General features: G+C 52.8%; 1 protein-coding gene across 6 annotated transcripts in view; it reads left to right on the top strand.

Annotated features, from left to right (window-relative positions):
• Positions 1 to 24,493, top strand: part of INPP5A (inositol polyphosphate-5-phosphatase A) — a 174,083-nt gene that overhangs the window by 103,491 nt on the left and 46,099 nt on the right. For all 6 annotated transcript variants that reach the window (XM_073884739.1, XM_025880123.2, XM_073884737.1 and 3 more), the window contains exons 5-8: positions 7,090 to 7,153; positions 16,243 to 16,346; positions 22,589 to 22,641; positions 24,197 to 24,316. In XM_073884739.1, coding sequence (XP_073740840.1) covers positions 7,090 to 7,153; positions 16,243 to 16,346; positions 22,589 to 22,641; positions 24,197 to 24,316 — 341 coding nt within the window. The remainder of the gene's footprint in view (positions 1 to 7,089; positions 7,154 to 16,242; positions 16,347 to 22,588; positions 22,642 to 24,196; positions 24,317 to 24,493) is intronic.

The following is a 24,493-nucleotide window of genomic DNA, read 5'->3' as shown; positions in this document are numbered from 1 at the left end:
GGGGGGAGGGAAGGAGGGGTGAGGCCCCCACCAAGGGGGGGAGGGAAAAGGCTTCACGGGGACCCCAGGCAGACGCCATGTGCTGTCACCTGCGGGGGGGGGACGGGTGCCCAGCGGGGCGGCCACTAGTGCTGAAACCTGGAGCTAAAGGAGGGGCCGGGGGCAGCGGCCCCTGCTGCTGAGGATACGCGGGGGCCGCGAAAAGCGCTCTCTGCGTGTGTGAGTGGAGCGCTGCTGAAGACTGGGCAGAGAATCACGTCCCTGGGGTGCCGAGAACAGGGACAGGGTTGGAAACTAAAACTGCTACACACAGTATCAGGAACAGACTCTGACAGCGTATGAAAACATGCACCCTGGGCCTGCCAGGTGGGTGCCAGGAACGCAAGGAGACTCTGAAAGTGAGTCACCACTTAGACCAGAAACGCCCTGTGCTCGGCTCTCACTGCGCCCTGGCCAGCGCTTCTCTCTCGGCCGAGGCACCATGTTGGCACCATGCCCCAGGGCTCAGCCCTCAGAGGAGACGCCCCCCCTCAGCATTCCACCGTTGCTGGTACCGACCTTCACCGACGGCTAAAATGTCCCTTCCCACTCCGACGTTGACCCTGAACCTCAGACCCACCAGCCTTCTGCCTGTGGGGCGTCCCCATGTGGACACGCCACACGCACGTCTGTGGGGCAGTTTCATACTGGTTACTGGTTTCCCACCAGATCCCACTCCTCTTGGAAAAACCGCCCGCTCCAGTTTCTTTCACCAAGCCTTGGGTCATCTTTGACCTCACTGTTTTTACTTTTACCCTACTTCACGTTGATCAGAAGGTCGAGGTTCAGGCACATCCGTGGCTGCTCCCCCCGCATGCCGTGTTCTCAGAACCGGGCTCTATCGTTCCGCATGGAACCAGAACACCAGGCCTGCAACAAGACAGAACAAACAAGAAGGAGAGAAAAGGTAAAGATTGTGAAGAAGAAACAGACCTGAACAAATAGTCCTTTCTCACAAATCATCAGAGAGAATCCGTGATTGTTGGAATGGAAAGGAAACTGAGCAATGTTGCTGAATAAAAGATTAATATACAACAGCTAAAGGCATTCCTGTTCACCAGCAGCAAATGGTTCTAAACCAAGGGTAGTTTCAAAAATTACATTTTCTAAAAGCAACAGAAACTGAAAGGTAACTAAGGGTAAATGTAACTAAAGATCCTCAAGACTTTTACAGAGAAAATTATGAAACTTTATTAGAAGATATTTTAAAAGATCTCAAATATATGGTTAAAGATGTATCATGTTTATGGGAAGGAAAGCTGAATATCCTAAAAATGTCCCCTCCGCCTCCAGGCTCTGTCATCCAAACCCCAGCAGGATGTTGTGGGTGTAATCCAGCAGCTATTCTGAAGTTTCATATGGAAATATAAAGGGCCCCAAATAACAAAAGTACTTGTGAGGAAAAATAAAATGAGGCACTTCATTAGCAAATATCAAGAATTATTGTAAAGCTAAAATAGGAAAAATTGTTACTAGAGATAGATCAGTTGGGCAGAATCAAGACTCATGAACAGACCCCCACATCGGTGCACAGATGGAATATGAGAGTGACAGTGACAATCATGGAGAGACCAGTCAGTTTCCACAGAGAATGAGATAATGCTGGATTCTACCTTGTGCCACACCCACTAACAAGTCTCTGTTACCCTAAAATCTTAAATGGGTAAAACACAATCTTACTGCTTTTACGAGAATATAGAGACTGTCACTGTGGAGTCAAATGAAGGAACTATTTCCAAATAAGACATAGAGGCTTAAACCATAAAGGAATATATTGATTAATAATTAATTTGACTATTTTTTTTTTTGAGGGAGAGTAGGGGGAGGGGCATAGGGAGAGGGAGAGAGAACCTCAAGCAGGCTCCACACTCAGCACAGAGCCCAGGGCGGGGCTTGATCTCATGACCCAGAGATCATGACATGAGCCAAAATTAAGAGTCGGATGCTGAACTGACTTGAGCCACCCAGGAGCCCTGATTAATTTGACTACTTTAAAAATAAAAACTTTTCATTTAATGAAAGATGCCATAAAAAGATAAGCTAAAGAGGGAGAAATTCTTTGTAATGCAAGTAATAGATGAAGAGAATATCAAATCATATTTAAAAAATTAAAGATCTTGTAAAATGAGAAAAAGAGAAATAGAAGATATGAATAAGGAGTTCACAGGAGAAATCTAAATTGTCAATAGTCTTAAAAAAGCAATGCTCAACTATGATGGTATAATGAAAATGCAAATCAAAACAACAGTGACGTGCGATGTGTGTCATTTCACGACCCCCCTGGCTAAGACCACAGTCTGCTGACACCAGGTTTTGGCCAGAGCTGTGGAGCAGCAGGCCCTGCCCGAAATGCCGGTGAGGTCTGGGTCGTCAGGCAAGCTGATGACACCTGCACTGAAGGTGCACAGACACTGTGACCCAGAAGCTCAGTCTCGTACGTATGCACGCATGTTTAATACATACGTGCACCTTGTGTGTCCGTACAAGCATGTTCACCGTAGCATCAGTTGTAATAGTGAAAATATTAGAGTCAGGCTTCATCTCCAGTAGAGAATGGATAAAAATTGCAGGGTTTTTGTATATTAGATTGTTACGGAGCATTAAAAGTGAGCTAAAGTTACACGTCTCAGTATGTAGCATCTCTAAAACAGAACTTTGAATGGAAAAAAAAAAAAACCAAGTTCCTGAAGAGGGAGTCGGTAAGGTGGCATTGATGAAGTTGAGAGCCCTGAGCTTCGGACCTTGATCACCACCGTTCAAGATGGCGGCCGCCTGTGGGGAGAGGCCAGTGGCGCAGGGCACAGCCGACTCCTCTCAGGTCCCTGTGTCCCCGCTGTGCCTGTGTGCACCTGCCCCACCCCCACCCCCAGGCCACCGCTGCTCTGAATTTTCTGTTTATGATTTTATTCCTTTTTTGGTATAATCTTAACATCACATTTTTTTTATTTCAGCTCCTTTTGATTAGGTTTTTGTTACCTTGGCCATGTGAAGTTTTAGGAACTTCCTCTTTCTCAGCCTTGTGAAGTCCATCTAATTTGGGGTGTGACTTATTTTCCATGCTGTACATGCAGCATCATAGGAGTATTTCAGATTTTATTGACCCACCTCCGCGTGGTGAAGCGTTAGTTCGTCAGTGTGTCTAGAGTTGCGGCTGCTCTTCTAGGGTCTGCACTAGGCAGGGGCATGCGGGCCAGGGTCCCGGCACAGCAGAGCTTGGGAAGTCCTACCTGCCATGAAGGGCGGCTGCACTTCTAGAGGTGCACACACCTCCCGAGGGCTCCAGCGTCTCAGAGGGTGAGTGCCACGTGTCCCCTGACTGTGAATATGGGAAGTTGTAGGACACGCCCGTCTCCCCGTCACATGTGTCCTCCGAGCTCAGGGGTCGCTGCAGATCTGGACGAGGGGACAGTGTCCAGAGAGTGGACTCGCAGCCAACTGCCTGTCCCGGTGCATGACTCGGGGGCTGCGCAAGTGAAGCCTCTCTGACATCTAAGCCTCGAGCTCAGACAGGGGCGTGTTTGCAGCTTCCCTCCTTACCGGCAGCTTCTCCTGCTCAGTGCTCACCACGTACTCATGGGTGAGGCTCCCACCATCACACCCGCGTCCTCCACACTGTCTGCCCACGTGGGACAGAGTGGGCCAAGAGCCAGGGGCTTCATCACACTCTCTAGCCATCATTCATTCAAGTCTGTTAGTTCTAACTTAGAACAGCTAAGGTTCTCTGATTTGTTGCAAACTTGAAGATTATTGACAATATCTCATGAAATTCTTTTTCCTGTTCTTAGATCCACTAATTTTTTTTAAAGATTTTATTTATTTATTTGAGAGAGAGAGAGAGAGCGTGTGCACAAGCAGGGGGAGCGGCAGAGGGAGAGGGAGAAGCAGACTCCCCGCTGAGCAGGGAGCCCGATGCGGGACTCGATCCCAGGACCCCAGGATCATGACCTGAACCGAGGGCAGACGCTTAACTGACTGAGCCACCCAGGCGCCCCCATTTATTTTATTTTTAAAAAATAACAAGCAGAAGACACTTTTTAGAGACAGCACAGTGAACCATCTTGGGGGAGCAGGGACTCACTGAGGCCTGTGTGGCGTTTGTGAAGTGCAGCCGCCCTTCATGGCAGGTAGGACTTCCCAAGCTCTGCTGTGCCGGGACCCTGGCCCGCATGCCCCCGCCTAGTGCAGACCCCGCAGCTGGCTTCCTGGGCCCGCCCCACCCCCACCACCAGCCCTGTCCCCTGGGAGAGGTGGCCCTGGGTCCGGTCCTGGTGACTGCTGGAGGGGCTGTCAGGAGGTGGCCGCTGACACTGATGAGGACGTGGGGCACCCGCTACACCCTCTACCCCTTGGGGTCACACTCGAGATGCTGTTCCGTGGTGTCTGCAGAAGAATGTGTCCCCAAGAGCATCTCACTGCTGTCGCTCTGACTTGAGCCTTAGGAATGTCCTTTGTTTTGTGGAAAAGTGAGCCGGATGCAGCAGGCCTGCAGGTTAATGATATGTACTTTGGCTGCTAACCTAATTGCAGGGATGATAAATTACTGGCCCTCTGATTTGTTTGCAAATAAAAACTGATGGAGCCCTTTCTAACGAGTCGCTTTGTGTTCTTTCCTGGTTGGCTTCTGCCCAGGCCCAGGTCACCCCCAACCCAGTGTGGGCAGCTCCACAGGAGAAGTGGGAGCACTTGACAAATGCACGTCTTCCCTGGGGCTGTGTAGGGGTGGTCTGCTCCTGTCATCACCCTGAGTCGGCTGTGTTTGGGGGGTGGGGGGCTTCCTGGCATCTGAGTTCAACTCCAGAAAGCAAATGAGTGACCAGGTGCATCACCTTAGCAGAGTCCAGTTGAGCTGAGAACTGGTTTTATAGCATTTGCACCCCAAGCCAGCCGCCGAGCCGTGGGGCGGGAGGGTAGGTTTCATCCACCATGGGCAGCGGTTCATGCAGACGCCCAGGTGGATGGCAACCGGGAGTGCCGGGCCATAGCCTGTCTCAGAGACATGTCACTTGCCGTGGTCCGTCGAACACGGGAGCTGGGGTCTCCGTTCCTGGTCCACCCCCATCCCGCACAGCAGAGCCCCGGGGGCTCGGCTCTCTGGGGGAAACGCTGGCTCCCCACCCCCACCCCGCACCATCCGGCTGCGCCTTGCGGCCAGCCCCATGCGGGGGCGGATCCAAGGCTCCCACCTTGCGTTTGCTGTTCTGGCAAAAGTACAGCATCGACTGGATTGCATCTCACTAATGGAGAATTAATTGCCACCCTTGACAGTTAGGTTTATAAATATGTAAAAAGTATTTTAATTGTTTTTAGTAAAACAGGCAAGCAGTCAATATTCTCAGACGTGACGAGCACAGTGCTGACAGGTGCTGTGGTCAGAAGGCCCGGTGAGCATGGGGCTCCTGTCCGCAGGCCTGGGTGCGCTTCTGTGTGGATGTTGCCATGTCCTGTGACAGATGCGTGCCCTAAACCGTATTGATAGAGCAGGTTAAACATTGAAAAAGTTAGCTTGAACTTTGACTTTAAATATTCATTAGAGCTAATTATGGATTTTCTGACTCCATGAATTACAGTTTCTATGCCTGCATTTGCAATTTGTTTTCCATTTATTTATTGTAAACTTCGTAATATTGTATTGCTTTATCACGTTCAACAAGGCAGTAGTAAAGGTTTGCCACAACATTTATTTACTGACACTTTCTCGGAGTGCCCTTTCCACTTGAATCAGAGGCTCATGTCCACGGAATAGCCGCTGCTGGAGCTCTGTCTCCCCAGGTCCCTTGTGGGGGTGGCCAGGTTCAGCAAAAGAATAAAATATATATATATAGACACATACATATCTATATCTGTATGTAGATGAATACACATTCAGTGTGTGTGCACATGTAAATGTACCTGCACGTGCACACACATACTCAGAGACACAGACACAGACACACACGCATGTGCACATGGATATTCATATATACGTCTACACGGTATATACATACGCACGTACACAGACACACGCATGTGCGTGCATGTACACATGGATATTCATATGTATATCTACACGGTATATACATAGACACAGACACAGACACGCATGTGCACACATGTACACATGGATATTCATGTGTATATCTACACGGTATATAGATATACACACGTACACAGACAGACACACGCATGTGCACGCATGTACACATGGATATCCGTGTGTATATCTATATGATATATACATACACACATACACAGACACATGTGCATGCATGTACACAGGGATATTCATGTGTATATCCACACGGTATATACATACGTACACAGACACATGCATGTGCATGCATGTACACAGACACGTACAGAGATATACACACATATATGGATATTACAGGCACATGAATACATGTGCACAAGTTTACATACATACACACACATGCACACGTACATACGCACACATATACACTGACACACGTACAGATATATACACACATGCGCACACACACATTACACCCCCTCACACAGGAACACACATATCCATATATATGTGTGCACAGGCACATAAAAAACGCCAAGTTTGAATTTCAGATAAACAGCAGGTAACTTTAGTGTCAGGTGTCCCAGGCAACCCTCCTCTGGTGGTCACCCCCCCCCGTCTGGCCTCTGCAGTTTTGCCTTTCCTGAGTGGACCCCAGTGCCCAGAACCGCCAGCCCATGGATGGGGCAGGGGCCTGGTGGCTCTGTGGGCAGTGGCGTTGCAGCCCCATGTGGAGTGCAGCTGCTCGGGGCCCCGGTTGGCGGGTGCAGCACGAGGCGAGGGCGGAGCCAGGCTCTGAGCCCTTCCTGCTGGACCCCGGCACCCACAGCCCAGAGCAGACCGCTGGAGTGCACGCCCCTGTTGGGGGAGGGGCCTTATCTGTGGGGATAAGTGTGGTTAACGTCTCACCCCAGTGACCGTGATTAGGCCCTGAGGAGTGAACTCCTGTTCTCGCAAGAGCATTTTGTTCCTCACTTAAAACTGCTTTCAAACTATCCCCAGTGCTGGTCTCTCACTTGGTTTCTCTTTTTGCTCTGCAGGCATTAGGAAGCTTTTATTTTCTTCACGAATCCTTAAAAAACATCTACCAGTTTGACTTTAAAGGTAAGACTTTTCTGGGCTCCCCCGCCCGGCGTCCCTGTGAGAAGGTCGCAGCCACTAACCAGGGGCCTCCCATGCAAACCTGGTGCTCAAGGCCCTCCGGATTCCAGGGGCATTCTTGCCCAGGACCCTGCCTGCCCCGGATGCCGCCCCCGGACCCGGCCCAGGACCCCGCCCAGGGCCCCGCCCCCCTAATCCCCTCCCCTCCCCTCCTGCTCCCAGGGCGGGGCCGGCAGGGGACCCTGGCTCTCCTCCAGTGCAGTGCAGGGGCCTGGGGAAGGGCCTTGTGTCTGTATCAAATGGGAGAAAATGAAGACCAGCGCCGGAGGGGGTCTTTAAAATGAGCCAACATTAGCGGTGGAGTGAAAAATGCCCCCCGTCCTGGGCCGGCGCGTGTGCTGTGTGGAGGAGGTTTGTCCTGAGCTCCCGGACACGCCGCCTTTATGTCTGTGTCTCCGCACACGTGAGCCTGGGGCCCAGACCCCCCGGCCCCTGCGTGCGCCTGCGACACCTTCTCTTCACTCCACACATGAGTCCCCTGACTCCACGTCGGCTCCTGAGCCAGATCACATTAATTTGAGATGTCACTGAAGTTGTAATAACTGTGGAGAGCAACTAATTATGTCAGGTTGTTCAGATTCATTATCTTTGCTCACTTAGGAGACAGATCACCTCTTCTGAAATGCCGAAGCAGAGTCTTCCCTAAGTGGCTTGAGTAGCGATTTCATCGATGTTAGGAACAGGGTTCCAGCCAGCAGGATGATTTTTCATTGGCCATGTTGCCTGAGGATTGTTTGCACAGTTTTAAACGCAAGCACATGGCTTTCCCACCGAGGAACGTGCTGGGAGTAGCCTTGCAAACCTGGCGAGAGACAGGCCAGAGGCCACTGTCCCTGCAATGTTAACAGACCCTGGACACCCCTGGGCCGTGTTCTCCAGCAGCAGGGCTGTGGGTGAGAGGGAGCAGAGGGTAGGTGCTCAGACCCCGCGCGCTCCAGGTGGGGCTGGAAGCAGAATGGTGTGACGCCTCTCATGAGCCTGTTCTTCGAGGGTAGGCACAGAGCTGGTCTACTGAACTTTCCCCTTCCTTTGAGTCACTATTTCCATACACATTTTACCGCTAACTCAGATCAGTCATGATGAACCCCGCTAGCCCGGGGTTTCTTTGAAACTGTACATGAGATGTACCTTTGCCTCCAGCAAACCTTCCAAGGGGCCCCCATGTTGTCAGTGATGAGAGTGGAGACGGTGGTGGTGATCGCGCCCTGAGCGCCTCTGTGGCAGGAGTATGTGCTGCTTCTGGGGGCGCGCCAGTGGCTGGACGTGACATCAGTGCCCACAGCGCAGGTGCAGGGCTCAGGCACGGCGGGTCTCGGGAGCAGGAATGCCCACCCCTGCTCTTCACGCCTCCTTCTTACACTTCGACTTAAGTTATAGCAGAAACAGTCTCAAATTTGTGAAAAGCTTGAATAAACTTTTTAAGAATAGGCTGAATTTAGTACGTAGTTAGAAATTTGAGGACTCCCAGAAGGTGTGGACGGAAAGTGGTGAAAGGGACATGCGTTTCTGGTCCGACACCTGAAGAGCGTGGATGGTGCTGAGCAAACGGAGCAGGGCGCGTCTCTCAGATCAAAGGAGTGAGGCCACAGGGCTGGTGCTGCCCCCAGCCTGGAGGGACAGGCAGGCAGACCCTGAGAGCCACAGCTTCCGGGAGCTGGTGCAGGTGGGAGCCGCTGGGAGGGGCGTGCAAAGCTAGAGGCTTGAGAGAGCTGCCCCCCCTCCGCACTTTGTTGAGCTTTGACTGTAGGAGCCCCACCGTATTGTTACGGTGAAGATCAGAGAAAAACCCCCTCGTGCTTCTGGCAGGCGGAGAGGGAAAGAGCTGTTTTGAAGTTGTCCAGAGTCCTTCGTTCCTCCTGAAAGGCATGCCCGCATGTCACCAGAGCTGCCCAGCAGGCCTCGGGCAGGCAGGTGGGCAGCATCAGCCTCCGCTGGCCTCGCTGTCGTGCTTGAGGGGCCGTGGTGCTGAGAGCGTGTGAGAAGGTTGCAGCCTGGGCTCATGCTGGCCAAAGGACCGAGGCAGGGTCACTCACCGGACTGTACAACAGTGTCCCTCCCCCCGGCCGCAGTGCCCATCATCACACCAGATGTCATGGCAGAGAGTCTCCAAGCTCACCCTCTGTTTAAGGAGGAGTCTCACAAGAGTGCAAAGCCTGCAGAGGAGACAGGAACAGGACGTGGGAGGAAAAGTTAGCCTCTGAGCCCCTACAGGAAACAGCGCTGGCATAGACCAGATGCTTAGATCTACATGAAGAAAGAAAGAGTGTTAACAGAAGGAGTAAACGAAGGTAAAATATTTCATTTCCTGTTATTCTTAATCTGACAGGTAACTTTTGCTCATAGTGTCCATAGCAACAACATGGCGGGTGCCTGTAGCTTATGGGTAAGTGAGGTGAGTAACAGCGACATCAGGAGGAATGGGAGAGAGGAGCTTGGGGACTCTGTCGCAGGGAACCTGCGCTTCTGTGGAGGAATACAGTGCTTGCTACGCGAGAGTGGACTTGGATCGGTGGTCAGCGCGTATTGCAAACTATGGCAACCACTACAGATTTTTAAAATGATACACAATTGACATGCTAATAATAGAGGAGAGAGAATGGAATCATATAAAATGCTCAGTTAAACCAGAGAAGTCTACAGAAAAAGAGGGAAAGACAAAAAAGACAGAAAACAAAGGCAACAGATGGAGGAGGTACTGATATGGAGCATCTTACTCCAACTCTATCACGGTTCACTTTAGATGTCAGTGGTACAAATACACCAGTTACAAGACAGACTGTCAGAGTGGTTAAAAAAAATAAGACCCAACTCTGTGTTGTCTGCTAGAAACCCACTTAAAATACATAGACACATAAAGATTAAAGGTCAAGGGATGGAGAGAGATAGACCATGCTAACACTAGTCAGAAGAACACCAGAGTAGCAATGATAATTTCAGACACAGCAGACTTCAGAGCAAGGAGAGTTACTAGGAATAAAGAAGGCTATTTATTACATAACAGTAAAGGGGTCAGTTCTCTAAGAAGACATAATAGTTCTTAGCGTGTATGCACCTAACAACAGAGCATCACAACACACAAGGGAAAAACTGAGAGAGCTTCCAGGAGAAATGGATGAATCCACTGTCACAGGTGGAGACTTCAGTGCCCCTCTATCAGAGATGGACAGATCCAGCAGGCAGAGAATTGGTAAGGACATAGTTCAACTCAGAAGCACCATCAATCAATAGGACCTAATTGACATTTATAGAATATTCTCTCCAACAGGAGCAGAACACACATTCTTCTCAAGTTCACATGGAGCATTTACCATGGTAGACCACATTCTGGGCCATAAAATACTCAACAAATTTAAAAGAACAGACATCATACAAAGTATACTCTTGGACCACAATGGAATTTAACTAGGAATCAGTAACAGAAAGATAGCTAGAAAATCCCAAAATACTTGTGTCAAAGTTCAGAAATAACAGAAGTAAAACCAATGAATCACCGAAGTAATAATTAGTAAAAGTTTGTTGTGCACACATCAACAAGACTGTTTGCAAACCCAAGCATTCCAACCAAAACATGGAGTGGGGCTCTGGGGTATATTGTTATAAAACAGCTCGTGTGGTGTGGACGCAGTGGTTTTATTCTCCGCGGTGATTGGTTATGATATTAGAATTCTCTTAAATGATGGGAGTGGTTAGTGGTTACCTCATATCAACCTTGGGAAACAGATTTTTAGAGGCATAAGCAAGGAATGACTCAGTTTAAGTTAGTCTTGCAAAATAAGCTAATTTCACCTTTGTTTGTATGACTAAACTGGCTTTGTCTGCTCAGGGAACTTTAAAGGCTGGTCTCTATTTGTTTTTTACTTTAACACTTGGGTATGAAACAATACACTTCTAAATAACACATGAGTCAAAGAATAAGTCTTGAGAAATTTTAAAAATATTTTGAACTAAATGAAAGTGAAATACAGCTTATCAAAATTTGTGGGTTGTAGTGAAAGCAGTGCATTTGTAGCATCAAATGTATGTATTAGAAAAAAAGGTTAAGATTTAAAATCAATAATCTAAGGTTCTGCCTTAGGAAGCTAGAAGAAGAGCAAAATAAATCCAAATCATAAGAAAATAAATAATAAAAATTAGAGCATAAATCAATGAAATTGAAAACAGGAACTCAATAGAGAAAATTAACAAAACCCAAAGCTGATTCTTTGAAAAGATCAATAAAATTGATATACCTCTAGTCAGGCTAACCAGGGAAAAAAGAAAACACAAATTACTAATAGTAGAGATGAGAGAGGGGTCATCACTACTGACGCTATAGACATTGAAAGGATAATAAAGTTATACTGTGAACAGGTCTGTGCCTATAAATTTGATGATTTAGATGAGCCAATTCCTTGAAAAATACAATTGACCAAAACTCATACATGGAGGACTAGATAATCTGAATAGGCCTTTTGTCTGTTAAGGAAATTGAATCAATAATTAATAAATTTCTAAAAAATAAAGCACCAGGCCTGATGGTTTCACTATGAATTATACCAAACATTAAAGGAAGAAATTAGACCAATTCTCTATAATCTCTTTCAGAAAATAGAAGCAGAGAGAAAACATTCTGACTCCTTCTGTGAGGCCAAAATTACCTTATACCAAAACCAAAGAAAGAGATTACAGAAAAAGAAAACCATAGGCCAGTAGCTCTCATGAACATAAAATACAAAAATCCTCAACATAATATTAGCACTTGAATTCAATAGCGTGTGAGAAGAATCACACACCATGACAAATTGAGATTTATTCCAGGTATGCAAGACTGGTTCTACATTTGAAAGTCAATTAATCTAATACATCATATCAACAAGCTAAAGAAGAAAGCTGCATGATCATGTCAGTGGATGCAGAACAAGTATTTGACTAAGTCTGACACCTATTCATAATAAGTCTCAGCAAACTTGGAATAGAAAACTACTTCAACTTGGTAAAGAACAGCTAGAGAAACCTACATGCCACATCACACATCATAGTGAGAAACTAGATGCTTCTGGTCTGAAGTAAGGATGTCCACTGTCACCATTTCCCTTCAACATTGCACCAGAAATCTTGGCTGTGCGTTAAGACAAGAAGAGGAAATAAAGAGTGGCAAAGAATAAAACTCTCTTAGTTCTCAGATAACATGATTATATAGAAGATCTGAAAGAATCATCAACAACAAAAACTGGTACAAATAAGCAAGGTTGCAGGATACAAAGCTAATATACAAAAGTCAGTGGCTTTTATATACCAACAATGAATAGGTGCAATTTGAAGTTAAAAACAAAATACCATTTACATTAGCAGACACACAAAGGAAATATTTAGAAATAAATCAAGCAAAATATGTACAAGATTAATATGAGGAAAACTAAAAACTTTGCTGAAAAGAAATCAAAGAGGATCTAAGTAAATGGAGCAATATCCCATGTTCATGGACAGGAAAACTCAACATTTTCAATATACTGGTTCTTCCCAGCTTGATCCATTGATTCAGTATAATCTTAATCGAAATTCCGGCAAGTTACTTTGTAGATATCAACAAATTGATTCCAAAGTTTACATGGAGAGACAAAAGACCCAGAATAGTCAACCCAATATTGAAAGAGAAGAACAACATTGTAGTACTGACACTGCCCGACTTCAAGACTCACTGTAAAAGCTACAGTAATTAAGACAGTATGGTGTTGGTGAAAAAAATAGACAAAAAGATCAACGGCACAGAGTACAGCCCAGAAATAGACCCCCATAAATACAGTCGACTGACGTTTGACAAAGCAAACGCAACACAATGGAGCAAAGTTGGTCTCTTTTACAGATGGTGCTGGAACAACTGGATGTCTATTGCAAAGTAATCTAGAGCCAGACCTCACACTTTCACAAAAGTTAACTGAAAGCAGATCATAGACCTAAGTATAAGGCATGAAAGTATAAAATGCCTGGAAGGTAACGCAGAAACGGTACGTGAGTTTGGGTTTGGTGATGACTTTTATTTTATTTTATTATTTTATTTATTTTATTTTATGATTTCATTTATTTGACAGTGAGGGACACAGCGAGAGAGGGAACACAAGCAGGGGGAGTGGGAGAGGGAGAAGCAGGCTTCCCGCCGAGCAGGGAGCCCGACGCGGGGCTCGATCCCAGGACCCTGGGACCATGACCTGAGCCGAAGGCAGACGCTTAACGACTGAGCCACCCAGGCATCCCGGTGATGACTTCTTAAATACAGCGCCGCAGTCCATGAGGAAAATTGATGTGCTGGACTTTGTTAAAGTTAAAAATCTCTGCACAAAACACTGTGAAGAGAATGGAAAGACAAGCCATGGACTGGGAGAAAATATTTGGAAGAGACATCTGATAAACCAAAATATGCAAAGAACTCTTAAAACTCAACAATAAGAAAACAATCCAATTAAAAAATTTCAACAGACATCTCACTCAAGAAGAGGTACGGATGGCAAATCAAACTGTGAAAATAGGCTCCACATCGTGTGTAAGGAGACACCAGCACGTACCTGTTGGAATGGCCACCATCCAGAGCGCTGACAGTCCCAGACGCCGGGAGGATGAGGAACAGCAGGAGCTCCCCCCCGCAGCTGCTGGGGGTGCAGCATGGTGTGGTCACTTTGGACAGCGTGGCAGTTTCTTACAGACTAAACGTAGGCTTACAGCACAGTCCAGCAATCCTGCTGCTTGGCCTGTTACCCGAAGGAGTTGCGAACTTAGGTCCGCCCAAAAACCTACAGAAATATTTATAATATCTTTATTCATAATTGCCAAAAACTGGAAGGAACCAGAATATGTCCTTTATAGGTGAATGGATAAGTAAACTGTGGTCCATCCACACAGTGGGATATTACAGAGCAATAAAATGAAATGAGTCATCAAGCCACAGAAGGGCAGAAGAACCTTAAATCAGTATTTCTGAGGGAAAGAAGCTGGTGGGAAGAGGCAAGAGGACAGTCAGGGAAGGCGGGAGGCAGAGGGTGTAAGTGGCCTGCGCTACAGGGGCGGGGGAGGGCGGGGGGGTGGGTGACGCCCCGAGGACACGGTGCAGTTGTCAGAGCCCCAGGAATGCGCAGCGCACAGGCGGCCCTGACCTCCCTACGGACCTCAGCGCGTCACGGCGTAAGCACACGCGACGTGTCAGCGCGGGACAGACTGTTGGGGAGGGCAGGGCGCTTCCCACTCAGTGTTCTTGCTCCTGACACTGCTCTGAGAAACCAAGTGTGTTCTTCAACAAAGCACGGAGGCCTCCTTTTGCTCCAACTCCCCCAGCCTCTTCCCCTTTCTTATGGCAACGAGGGTTTTCCTCTGAAGCAGAATTGTCTCCCTGCGACAGTCTCTTCTCCCCTTCTCCACTGACATGCTGCAGACCACGTGGCTCGTGGAGGACCGTGGGCATCTGTCCTGGGGGCGTCCACCCCCTGCAGCGCAGGAACAGGTGCCCCCGGTGGCCCAGTGTCGTGACTCAGGCTTGGCTCCAGGTGCTGACCGCTGGAGGGACAGCTGGGCCTCTGCTGGGCCTCGGTGGCAAGGAGGCAGCTCGAGAAGGCCCTGGGAGGGACGGGAGGAGGGTGAGGCACATCAGGGAGCCCACACTGCAGGCCGAGGCCACGAGAAAACCCTCCCATTGTGGGTGGGGCGCCCAGGCCCACCATCCCGGGAGTGGTTAGCTCCCCCGCAGAGCCCCCCGTGCCGGGGCAGGTGGCCCGCAGCCTTCTCAGATGGGCGCTTACACTGCCCCCTGGTGCGGTATTTGATAAATGCTGTCCGTCCACGGACACGGATGCGTAGCTCCAGGAAGTGCCTCCCACAATGCACACACTTCTGCACCCTTTCCAGTGGCGGTGGGTGTCAGGAATGGGACGTGGTGGGCCACGTGGGGGTCACTTGTTCATTGACACAAGCCGTGCCCACCTGCCTCCTGGCACCAGCCTCCTGGCTGATGGGGTTTGTCCTGTGTCCCCCCACAGGCCTCGGAGGCCATGGTGACTGGTGAGGGGACAGAACCGCATGCACCAGTCATCTCGGTGATCGTGCCCCTGTTTGGGAGCGAGACCAGAGGGACAGTGGGCACAGTGAGCATGCAGCTCAGCGTTTGGGGGATGGCTCCACGTCACTGCTCTGTCCTCACTTCCCTCCATCACCAAACGTCCCATCCTGCCTCCTGCTGGTGGGGCAGATTGTCAGAGTCCTTGCCCACCAGTGTTTGGCTTTGACCTGGGGTTCACTCTCCCCCCAGACCCGCAGTGCCCAGAGCTTTGTCCCCAGACACTGCCCATGTATCTCATTCATGGGGCCCATGGTGCTCCAGGAGCTGCAGGTGTGAGCTGTGGTGGAACAGGGAGCGTGACCCCCACAGAAACAGACAGCACACTTCATCCCTTGTCCCCTGGCAGTCTCCTAACAGCCGGGAGCTTCACCTCGTCCCAAGTGTTCCCGGCCCAGGAGCAGCCGTCTGGGCCCGCTGCTGCCCGAGCTCCCTGCGTGGCATCTTGTGGGGGCCACTCGTGAGACCCCGCCATGGGCGTGGAGCGATGGAAAGAAGCAGGCCTGGGCCTGGATGTGAAAGGTCTAGACCAAGCCGTGTCCGCGGGGCCGTTGGTCCAGGCGTAGGGTCCCGGGAGCGGTCTACGCCGTACTCCGTGTCTTAGCCTCACAGAAAAACTGCTCTTCCTTGGACATGAGTGATGTCGGCTGCATGTGAGGAGGAAATCGATGTTATTAAGTAAATTCGTATTAAGGTATGAGTGAATGGTTATTCTGCGGCCGTCCAAAATATATTCACGGTTTTAACAGAGGACGCCAATTAGCCCTTGTAAATCTGCAGGCTGGAAGCTCTTAGGGGATAATGAAGTGGAGTGTCGGGCTCCAGGTCGTGGGGTGGGAATTTACGAGCCACTGGCATCCCCCAGAGCAGCGGGTCCTCCCCCCCCGCGGCCCCCGTGCTCCCTGCGGGCCACACTGCTTGAGGTCATTCATGTCACCCTTACGCTCTTTTCCAGCCAAGAAGTATAAAAAAGTCACCGGCAAAGAGATCTACTCGGACACGCTGGAGAGCACACCCATGCTGGAGAAGGAGAAGTTTCCGCAGGACTACTTCCCCGAGGTGCGTCCCGGCCGCCGGCCCCCCCGGCACACTTACCCCTCAGAGCACGCGCCTTGGGAGTGAGGAAGAACACAGGAGCTGAAGGCCTCGTGTTCCAAGGGAGGAGGTCCCGTCCTGGCTGCCGGCGTGCTGCAGTAGGCGGTCTTTCTGGGGGGTTCTCAGGCCCACGTGGGTCCATCTGGGTGGTGTTTGGTGGGGGCTGAGAACCTGCATCGTCTGTCGTTACACAAATCACATTTTCTAACATCATTTCCAGGCAGAGTAACCTTCCCCACGAGAGGCAGGAAGATAATCGTCAGTTCGTTGTGAGGCCTGGAGAGGCCAGGGGCCCCCCAGCAAGTGTTAGACTGGAGCAGGTGGATCTGGCCAGCGATGCTGGGGTGCGCGGGGGTGTCTTCCCTGGGAAGGCTGGGCGGGCCCTCTGGCATCTCACAGATAGAGCCTCAGGGGTGCAGCCAGCCAGAGGCACAGCCGAAAACCAGAGCTGAGGGTGCCCCCTCCCCGTGTCTGGGGGTGCCTGCACCACGGAGCTCAGAAGCTCAGGGACAGCAGGGGCTCCTTAACCACCCACCGCTCAGTTAACCAGGATGTGCCGATCTATTTCCAGTGGGTTTTGGTGCCTTTTTGTGTGGTTTTATTATTTGTATGCAGTCATTACACTGCACAGATAATCTTAGATTCGGGTGTTCTAGTAAACACGCCCGCCAGCATTTTGGAGCCTGCTAATCCTGTCTGATTCACGCGTTGACCCAGAGTCGCTCACTGTGCCCTTCCGTCATCTGTGAAGTCACGATGGAGGGTGCGTCTGTGATTGAAGCATTGGGATGGTGTGCCTCACGCTCCCGTGAGGCCCACCTCCCCGCCACGGCGGAGGCTGGCTCAGCGCAAGAAGGATTGCCCCACCAGGTGCCCCCTGCCCGAGGACTGCCCACTGTCCGTGGAGACGCCCACCAGCACTTGGAGCTGATTTTCAGCAAGGCCACGAGTATATTAACTTGTTTATGACCCAAGCCCGGGGTGAAGGAATTGTGGCCGCCACCATGAAGGATGGATGCAGCTTCCTCCTCGCTTGTGCCTGAGCCAAGGACGCAGTGTCAGGGGGCCGGCCTCTGTCCTGGCTGCCCCAGCCCCTGCTGTGCCCTGCTGCTCTTGACATTGCAGCGTGGCCGGAAAGCTCTGGAAGCAGCAGAGTGAATCCTGGCAGTCCTCCCTGAACATCCGTCCAGGGCTGCTGTCCCCTTGGAGATGCCGAGGGCCACAGAGTCAGCTTCAGAGCCGAGCGGGGCCACTGAGAGTGACCACGGGCCCTAGTGGGGACGGCGGGCTGGAGAAAGCACTCCACAGCAGGGGGAGAGCAAGCTCTAACAGGTACTCAGGAAGGTTTGGGAGCAGGTACCCCTGCGTCTTCTCTGAGGGGTGTCCCGCGGCACCCAGTGGCTGAGAAGCCCCCAGGCTCCTCTCAGCTGCCTCTCCCGCTCTGTCTCGTCAGCCCGAGTGATTGCGCCAGAGACCCCGGGTCGCCTGGCTCCTCCGTCCTCAGCCCAGAGCACGTCCCAGCCCAGGAGGGCACTCACCTGCGCCTGGTGGCTGGCTGGGGTGTGCCCCAGAGGGGTGGACACGAGGGGCCATGCACCTGTGGGAGAGGCAGGACTCTGGAGGGCCCACGGGCGTGATGACACGAGGGCGGGGTGGGGGCATGTCTGAGGCCGCAGCAGTGCCACAACCCAGCAGTGCCGTCTGTTGGCAACATCCAGCCGCCCGAAGGCTGTGAACTGGCGCTTGCTGAAGAGCGAGTGGCTCACGGTGCCCAGCCTCCACGCAGAAGAGCTGAGCAGCTCTGCGTGCTCAGGGGGAGCTCCGTGCAGCGGGGGCCTTGGTGCCTGCTGCGCGGCCCACACTCACTCCCTGAGGGCAGGACGCGCGCCGATCACTCCATCTGTGATGGAGCTTGTGTGTGGTGCTCACTGCCCAGGTCCCTCTTCCTCCCACCACGGGTCCTCTCGTCTTCGCCCTTGGAGCCCAGGTCACTGGAGGCCCCCGGAATCGGTCGGCCATGAGCTGTGATGCTCGCAGAGAAGAGACCTACGTGGCAGGTGCCGCGTCCCCCCGGCACCAGAAGAAGGAGAGAGCAAAGCAGTGCCCCACGCAGGATATGCCCCAAGAGGAGTCAGACGCCTGCTGAGCCCCCAAAGCTCAGTCTGTCCCTGCAGGACAGCAGGCCTCCTTCTGAGGGGCTCCCTGCCCCCCAGCCCTCAGGCTGTCTTCTGCGCCCGGCGTCTGCAAACTGGCTCCCTAGACCACGGCACGTGTGGGGCCCTGCGGCCTGGCCCAGGATCCTGACCCTTCCCTCTGCTGGCCCAGGCCGTGTGCGTGAGGCGGCTTGGGGTCGGCGTTGCGGGGGTCAGACGAAGTCTAGGGCTCCAGCTATGGTGTTCCACATCCTGCACACCCCCCAGGGGGCACACGCCCCCAGGGGCCTCAGTGTCTGTGAGGTGCTGGTGGCTCCGAGGGGGTGGCTGACAGCCAGTGGCTGCCTCTCCCCCGTGGGAGCGGTGCGGGGGGTCCTGGGTGACCACGGTCCCATCCACAGGCAAGGGAAAGGTTTTCTGAAAGGAAAGGAAAGACAGATCCCAGTCTGTCTACCGGAGAGCAGTGTGTTTTGCTGGGACTCGGGTGACCCCCAGAGCAGCAGCACTGGCCTTCCTGGGGCCGCCGTCCTTACTCAGTTTGACATGATATTGTTGCGTTAGAAGTTGTGTCTGGTCCGTGGGGTCTGTCGACATGTGGATGTGGCAGAAGTGAGCGTGGCTTAATGAACAGAAGGAAAAACTTATTTAACAAAAATCCTGATGCTTCGAGCATCCCATCGGTAATGTTTTTCAGGTGTGCAGAGGTCTGTGTGTTCCCTGAGTCCGCGGCCGGGTAGGGCCCCGGGGGTGCGATGTGGGCAGAGCGGTCGGGCACGTGCCCGCCTGGCGCCGGCCCTGCTCTTGGGCCTCTGAGCCAATCCTTTAGCTTTATTTGAACACGTTTTGGGGGAGGGAATTAGTCTAAGCCCGATTTCTCTTCTTTTATTACCCTCACTTAAGGATAATCTAAATGTAATTACCATGATGGAGGCATAATGCAATTCCAAATAATTACAACTCACTGCATATAAAACTAACAAAACTTTCTCCGCTGATTTATGGGTGCTTTTGGCTCGGCATGAATTTCAAATGCTGCCTCTGGGAGCAGCACTCCAGATAATGTGAGACCATTTTTAAAAAGCAGATTTGTGTAGTCGATCAGGGCCAAGGCATTTTTTTCCTCTTGCCCGTAGTGAGAAATTGGTTGTTACCATAGATCACAGGGACTGCTCCAAGCTCTTATGAAAGATGGATTAATTTCACTAATGCTCCAAAGCGGGCCTTTCACGGGCAAGGCTGCGTGTGGATAACCTCCCCACAGCCTCCCTTTTCTCCGTGCTGATTTATGCTGTCCTTTAGTGGATGAACCATCCTGCATTCACCATCCATCTGCTGGCTAAAGGAATCCTATTAACAGGGGGTCTGAGCAGGGACTTAATATTGCAAGGTGAGCGATGTGGCACAGCCCCCCCCCCCCCCCGAGCCCAGTGTGACGTGGTTTCATTCCCTGGCGATAGCCTCTCTGCAAGCAGGGTGGGCACCTGGCCACTGCTGCCCGTACGTGGTCACCCGCAGGGAGGTTTCGGAAGGTGCCTGGTGATCAGAAAGTTTCTGCACGTGGATGGAATGAAACAGATCAGCCGACTTTCAAGGGAGCCCCCAGCCTGTGACGGAGGCACCGGTTCCGATCTCCATCCCTCCTGGGTGCAGGACAGCTGTGGGCGTGTGGGCGTGTGCATGCGTGTGCGTTTCCACTAGGATGTCATGCAGGGAAGCCTCACTGGGCAGGCACTTGCCCTTCTGATGATTGGGGTGTGTTCCTGGCCCTGCCCTGCCCCAGTGTGGCCCAGGTGAGCGTCCCTGGGTCAGGGCTCAGCCACAGTAGGGAAGGGACAGTCCCCACAAGGGGCTGAGGGAAATTCCAGTTCTAGTTCCTTCTGCAAGGAGCCGGTGGTCTCGGGCAGGTGACCGTGTTCAGCCCTGGTGCTGCACCCTGAGTCTGGCGTGCTTGTCATGACCACCTGCCCAGCCCTCGGGTAGAGGATGGGGGGCACACCAGGGGTGAGGAAGGAGGTTTCCGGGAGGACCCCCAGTGCAGCCCAGTGGCGCCCAAGGACACGTGGTCCCTTGTGGAGCCCAGGCTCCCACATGTCAGGATGTCCCAGGCTCTAGCCCCACTTTTTCACCCTGGGAATTAACTTGGAAGTGCAGCCTAAACACGTTTGTGATTATAATGATGAACTTCAAAAGTAACGTATTTTCTACAGATGTTTAGTTAAAATACTTGATTGTGATAATGTTATACTGTTAAGCTTTTTTGAGATTTATTTGCAATGTAGTTAAAAATCTTAAATCGTTAGAATCCTAAAATTACAGTTATTACAAGTCTATATTATATAAAAAAGTAACACATTATCTCATGTTTTGTGTACGTATTCTATTAATAATGTTAAAAATGCCCCATTACTGTGGACAGTTTCAATGTCTAAAGAAAGATACATGCACAGTTACTGAAGGTACGTGGTGTGCAGTGTCCATTTGCAGAGAGACCTTACTTAACACGTAATTGACAATCGAGAACAATCATTAATTTTTGGTTAATTATATTAAATTCACAAATGCCTTCCAATTTTAATGGACGTAAGATCCGAGGTGGTCGGGTTAAATTCAGCTTGGGTCTCGGCAGCATGGCTTGGCACTGGGCTGGGGCGTGGGGTCTCACGTTGAGCATCTGTCCCGGCCACGCTGCTCTTGTGGAAGCGGGTCCTGTGGGTGCGTGGGGAGAGCAGAGCGTCAGCGACTGTGTGTGAAACAAGAGAAAACCCAGGTCAGGGCCAGTGGGCGTTTGGCTCAGCCTGGTGAGCTTGGCGGCAGCGGCGGCAGGGGGCGGGTGCGTGGTGGACACTTGGTAGCGGGAGACTCCAGAGCTGCGACGTTTGCACCTGGTGGTAACCTCGAAGACAGCACCTCCCCCGGCAGGGTGTCACCATAGGAACCAAGCCGAACACCTTGTGAAGCTGGTCACAAGGGAAACAACGGGGTGGGGGGGGCGTCAAGCAGGGGTTTTAGCTGCTGAATTATTCGCATTAAGTGTCTAGAGCCCCTGTGATTCTGGACTCTGTCAGCGCTCCACCCTGGATCCACATGGTTACCACGGGCACTGTGAGCCCAGGCCCCTGAGGACACGTGTGTCACCGCGGCCTTCCTCCCGTCCTGCCGGCACAGCAGAGGGACGTGCCCCCGGGGCTCGGGGGGGATTGCACATGCCCGTCCAGCTTTCTGAAGTGTTTGGAAACTGGGGGTTCAGGGAGGTCTCCCCAGTGCCTCCTGGGGCTCGCAGGGCATGTGAGCAGGAGCCCCACTCCCACTGCCTGGGCTGTGAGCTACCCCGTCCAGCGTGGCTATCGAAATGGAATGAATCCAGACACCACAGACCATCTGCCGTGCCTGATGGCCCTGCTGGGCGTGGCTCGTGTGTGGGGCAGCGTGACACAGTGCGGCACCCACTTCCCTGCTGGCATGAGCACGCTGGACAAGCCGGTCACCTGCGCTGGACGAGGGACATGTCAGCACGGCGGGTCTCTCCCCTGCTAGCGAAGCAGCCTTGGAAAGGGTGCGGGTGTGGCTTCCTGCCCCTCATGTCCCTTTCAACCAGCGAGACAGGAGTGTGGGAAGTCAGGGACCCTTCTCCCAGCTTCTGGAACACAGGCTGTTCTTAGGGCAAGCGTAGCAGAAATAAAGACTGGGTTTCTTTGGTCCGACGCCCTCCTCTGCTGACAGGCTCTCGTCCGCCAGGGGCCAGTGTGCCTCCGCTAGTGGGCAGCTCCAGGCAGGGCCTTGGTGGGCGCGTGCAGGCCATCCTCTGCTCAGCTGGGGCGTCCTCGCCCAGAAGGTAACGCTGACCGTGTCGTTCCCTACCTTTCCCGTGTGCTGAGCGTGAGGCGCCCTGGCGAGCTTCGTGTAGGACGCTTACGAGGCACACGCTTGGGTTGTAAGCAGAAGGCCTTCAGCGGAAGGATGAACGTTGCTTTTCCTGATTGAAAATACGTCTTGGGTGTCTGTCCCCTTCCTCTTTTAAGCTGGCTCATTTGTGCAACCTGTTGTGTTTTTCAGTGCAAATGGTCGAGAAAAGGCTTCGTTCGGACAAGGTGGTGCGTCGCAGACTGGTACGTTTACCGTGGCGACTGTCACCTCACTTCGTAAACTTCGGAACATTTTCCCTGCCTTTTGTGTGGTGTGGCCGCACGTCCAGTCACAAGCTGCCCACCAGTCTTCGGCCCGCTTTGTTTTCGGAGACTCCGTGTGACACAGTCCTGTTGCCTGGGTTCCCAGCTTGGGCACAATGCAGGCCCCACCGCCTCCTCCCGTGGACACAGGCGTCCAAGTGCCGCCCAGGCAGCCCTCTGCAGGCCACGGTCAGCCCCAGTGGGCACCGAGCACAGGGCTGGCAGACACTCCCCAAGTCGACCCTCGGGCCTGGCCTGCCTGTGGGCTGGCTCTCCGTCTGGGGCGGCCCTTGCTGCCTCAGTGGAGTCACATGCTCACACCTGCTCTCCTCCCCCGAGCTCCCTGGGACCACGGGGCTTAGGGTCCTAGAGCCACGTGTGTCCCGTCAGTGGCCGTGGGAAGGCCTTCTGTCAGCTGAAAGCACGTCCGGCCAGCGGTGGGGGCACTGAGTGAGTGCCTGCCAGGTGTCCCATCCTGGGCAGGCCCTCAGCCACCCCTGCGGTTGGCACAGCGCCCTCCCTGTGGCCTTCAGGCAGCTCTGCGGGGGCAGCAGGGAGGAGCCGCAGACTCTCCGACAGAATCCAGCCCTTTGCCGGCGCTCAGGCCTCGCTGGCCACCACAGCACAACGTGGGCGCCAGGGAGGGGTCCTCGGGCGGCCGTGTGGCTGAGAGGACTTGCCTCCACTGCCCCCCTGCCGCCCAGGAGATGGTTGTGAGCTTGGCACACGCGTTCCGCAGGGTCCTCGGCCTCGCGTCCTGGCACTGTGACGACGGTGGCATGCTCGTGCCGCACACTGACCTTGTGAGGCGGCGCATCCGCGGCGATGCCCGGGAGCTCTCCGTGGGGTGGGGAGGCTGCGGCCGACCTCTGCCCTCACCTCGCGCGTCCCTGCCGAGCGGGCTCCCCGCCGCGGGGCCTCCCCGAGGGGCTGTGAGCTTGGGGGCTTCTCCCGAGTGGAAGGAACCGCCTCGTGCCCCTCCTCTGGTGTCACGGCCCCACGGGGAGCAGCCGATGGGCTCCGGGAGGCATCGGGCCACACCAGCGGCTGCCCGTGCCGGGGTCCGGGCCCCAGGGTCTGCTGTGCGCTCCTGCTGCTTCCTGTCTTTCCCCTCCCCCCTCCCCCTTCTCCGTCGTGCCCCCACCCCTCCTGCCTGCTTCCCTCCTCCCTCCCTCCTGCTCTCCTCCTCCTTCCTCTTCCTGCTCCTGGATGAGGAGAGTTTCTGCAGTCAGGTCACATCTCTTTCTTTGGCAGGAAACAGCCCTTCTCAGTTGGCCGGACTCGTTTAAGGACTGACCCCTGCGGTCGCCTGTGCCCCCCTCTGGCCGGGCAGGGGATATGCTCTGGCTGGGCCTGGAGCAGCCGAGGAGAACGGGAGTGGACGCAGGCGGCGCTGCCCATTGTGACCCTCGGGCCCTGGCCCCCCTCGCCCCGGGCCACGCCGGGCGCCCCGCAGCGCCAACGCTCGTCACCATGTCTCCTTCTGTCCCTGCAGTGCCTTTGACTTGGTCAACATCCATCTTTTTCATGACGCTTCCAATCTGGTGGCCTGGGAGACAAGCCCTTCGGTGTACTCGGGGATCCGGCACAAGGCCCTGGGCTACGTGCTCGACAGGTGGGTGTGCTGCACGTGCGGCCCCTCCCGCCCCACCTCCTCCAAGGTCAGGGCTCTCTCTCTCTTAAGCCACGTGTCCACGTCTGTTTTGCTATTGGCTAAAACACAAAATTTGCAAATGTTGCCCCAAATCCCAGCCCCGGTCCCAAGGCTCGAGCAGCCTTTGCTGGACAGACC

The sequence above is a fragment of the Callorhinus ursinus genome, unplaced genomic scaffold (genome assembly GCF_003265705.2).
Source record: "Callorhinus ursinus isolate GAN/ISIS: 27379988/994484 unplaced genomic scaffold, GSC_fseal_2.0 scaffold58, whole genome shotgun sequence".
Taxonomy (NCBI): domain Eukaryota; kingdom Metazoa; phylum Chordata; class Mammalia; order Carnivora; family Otariidae; genus Callorhinus; species Callorhinus ursinus.
Note: the sequence above shows the minus strand (reverse complement) of the source record. Positions and strands in the feature narration are given on the sequence as shown.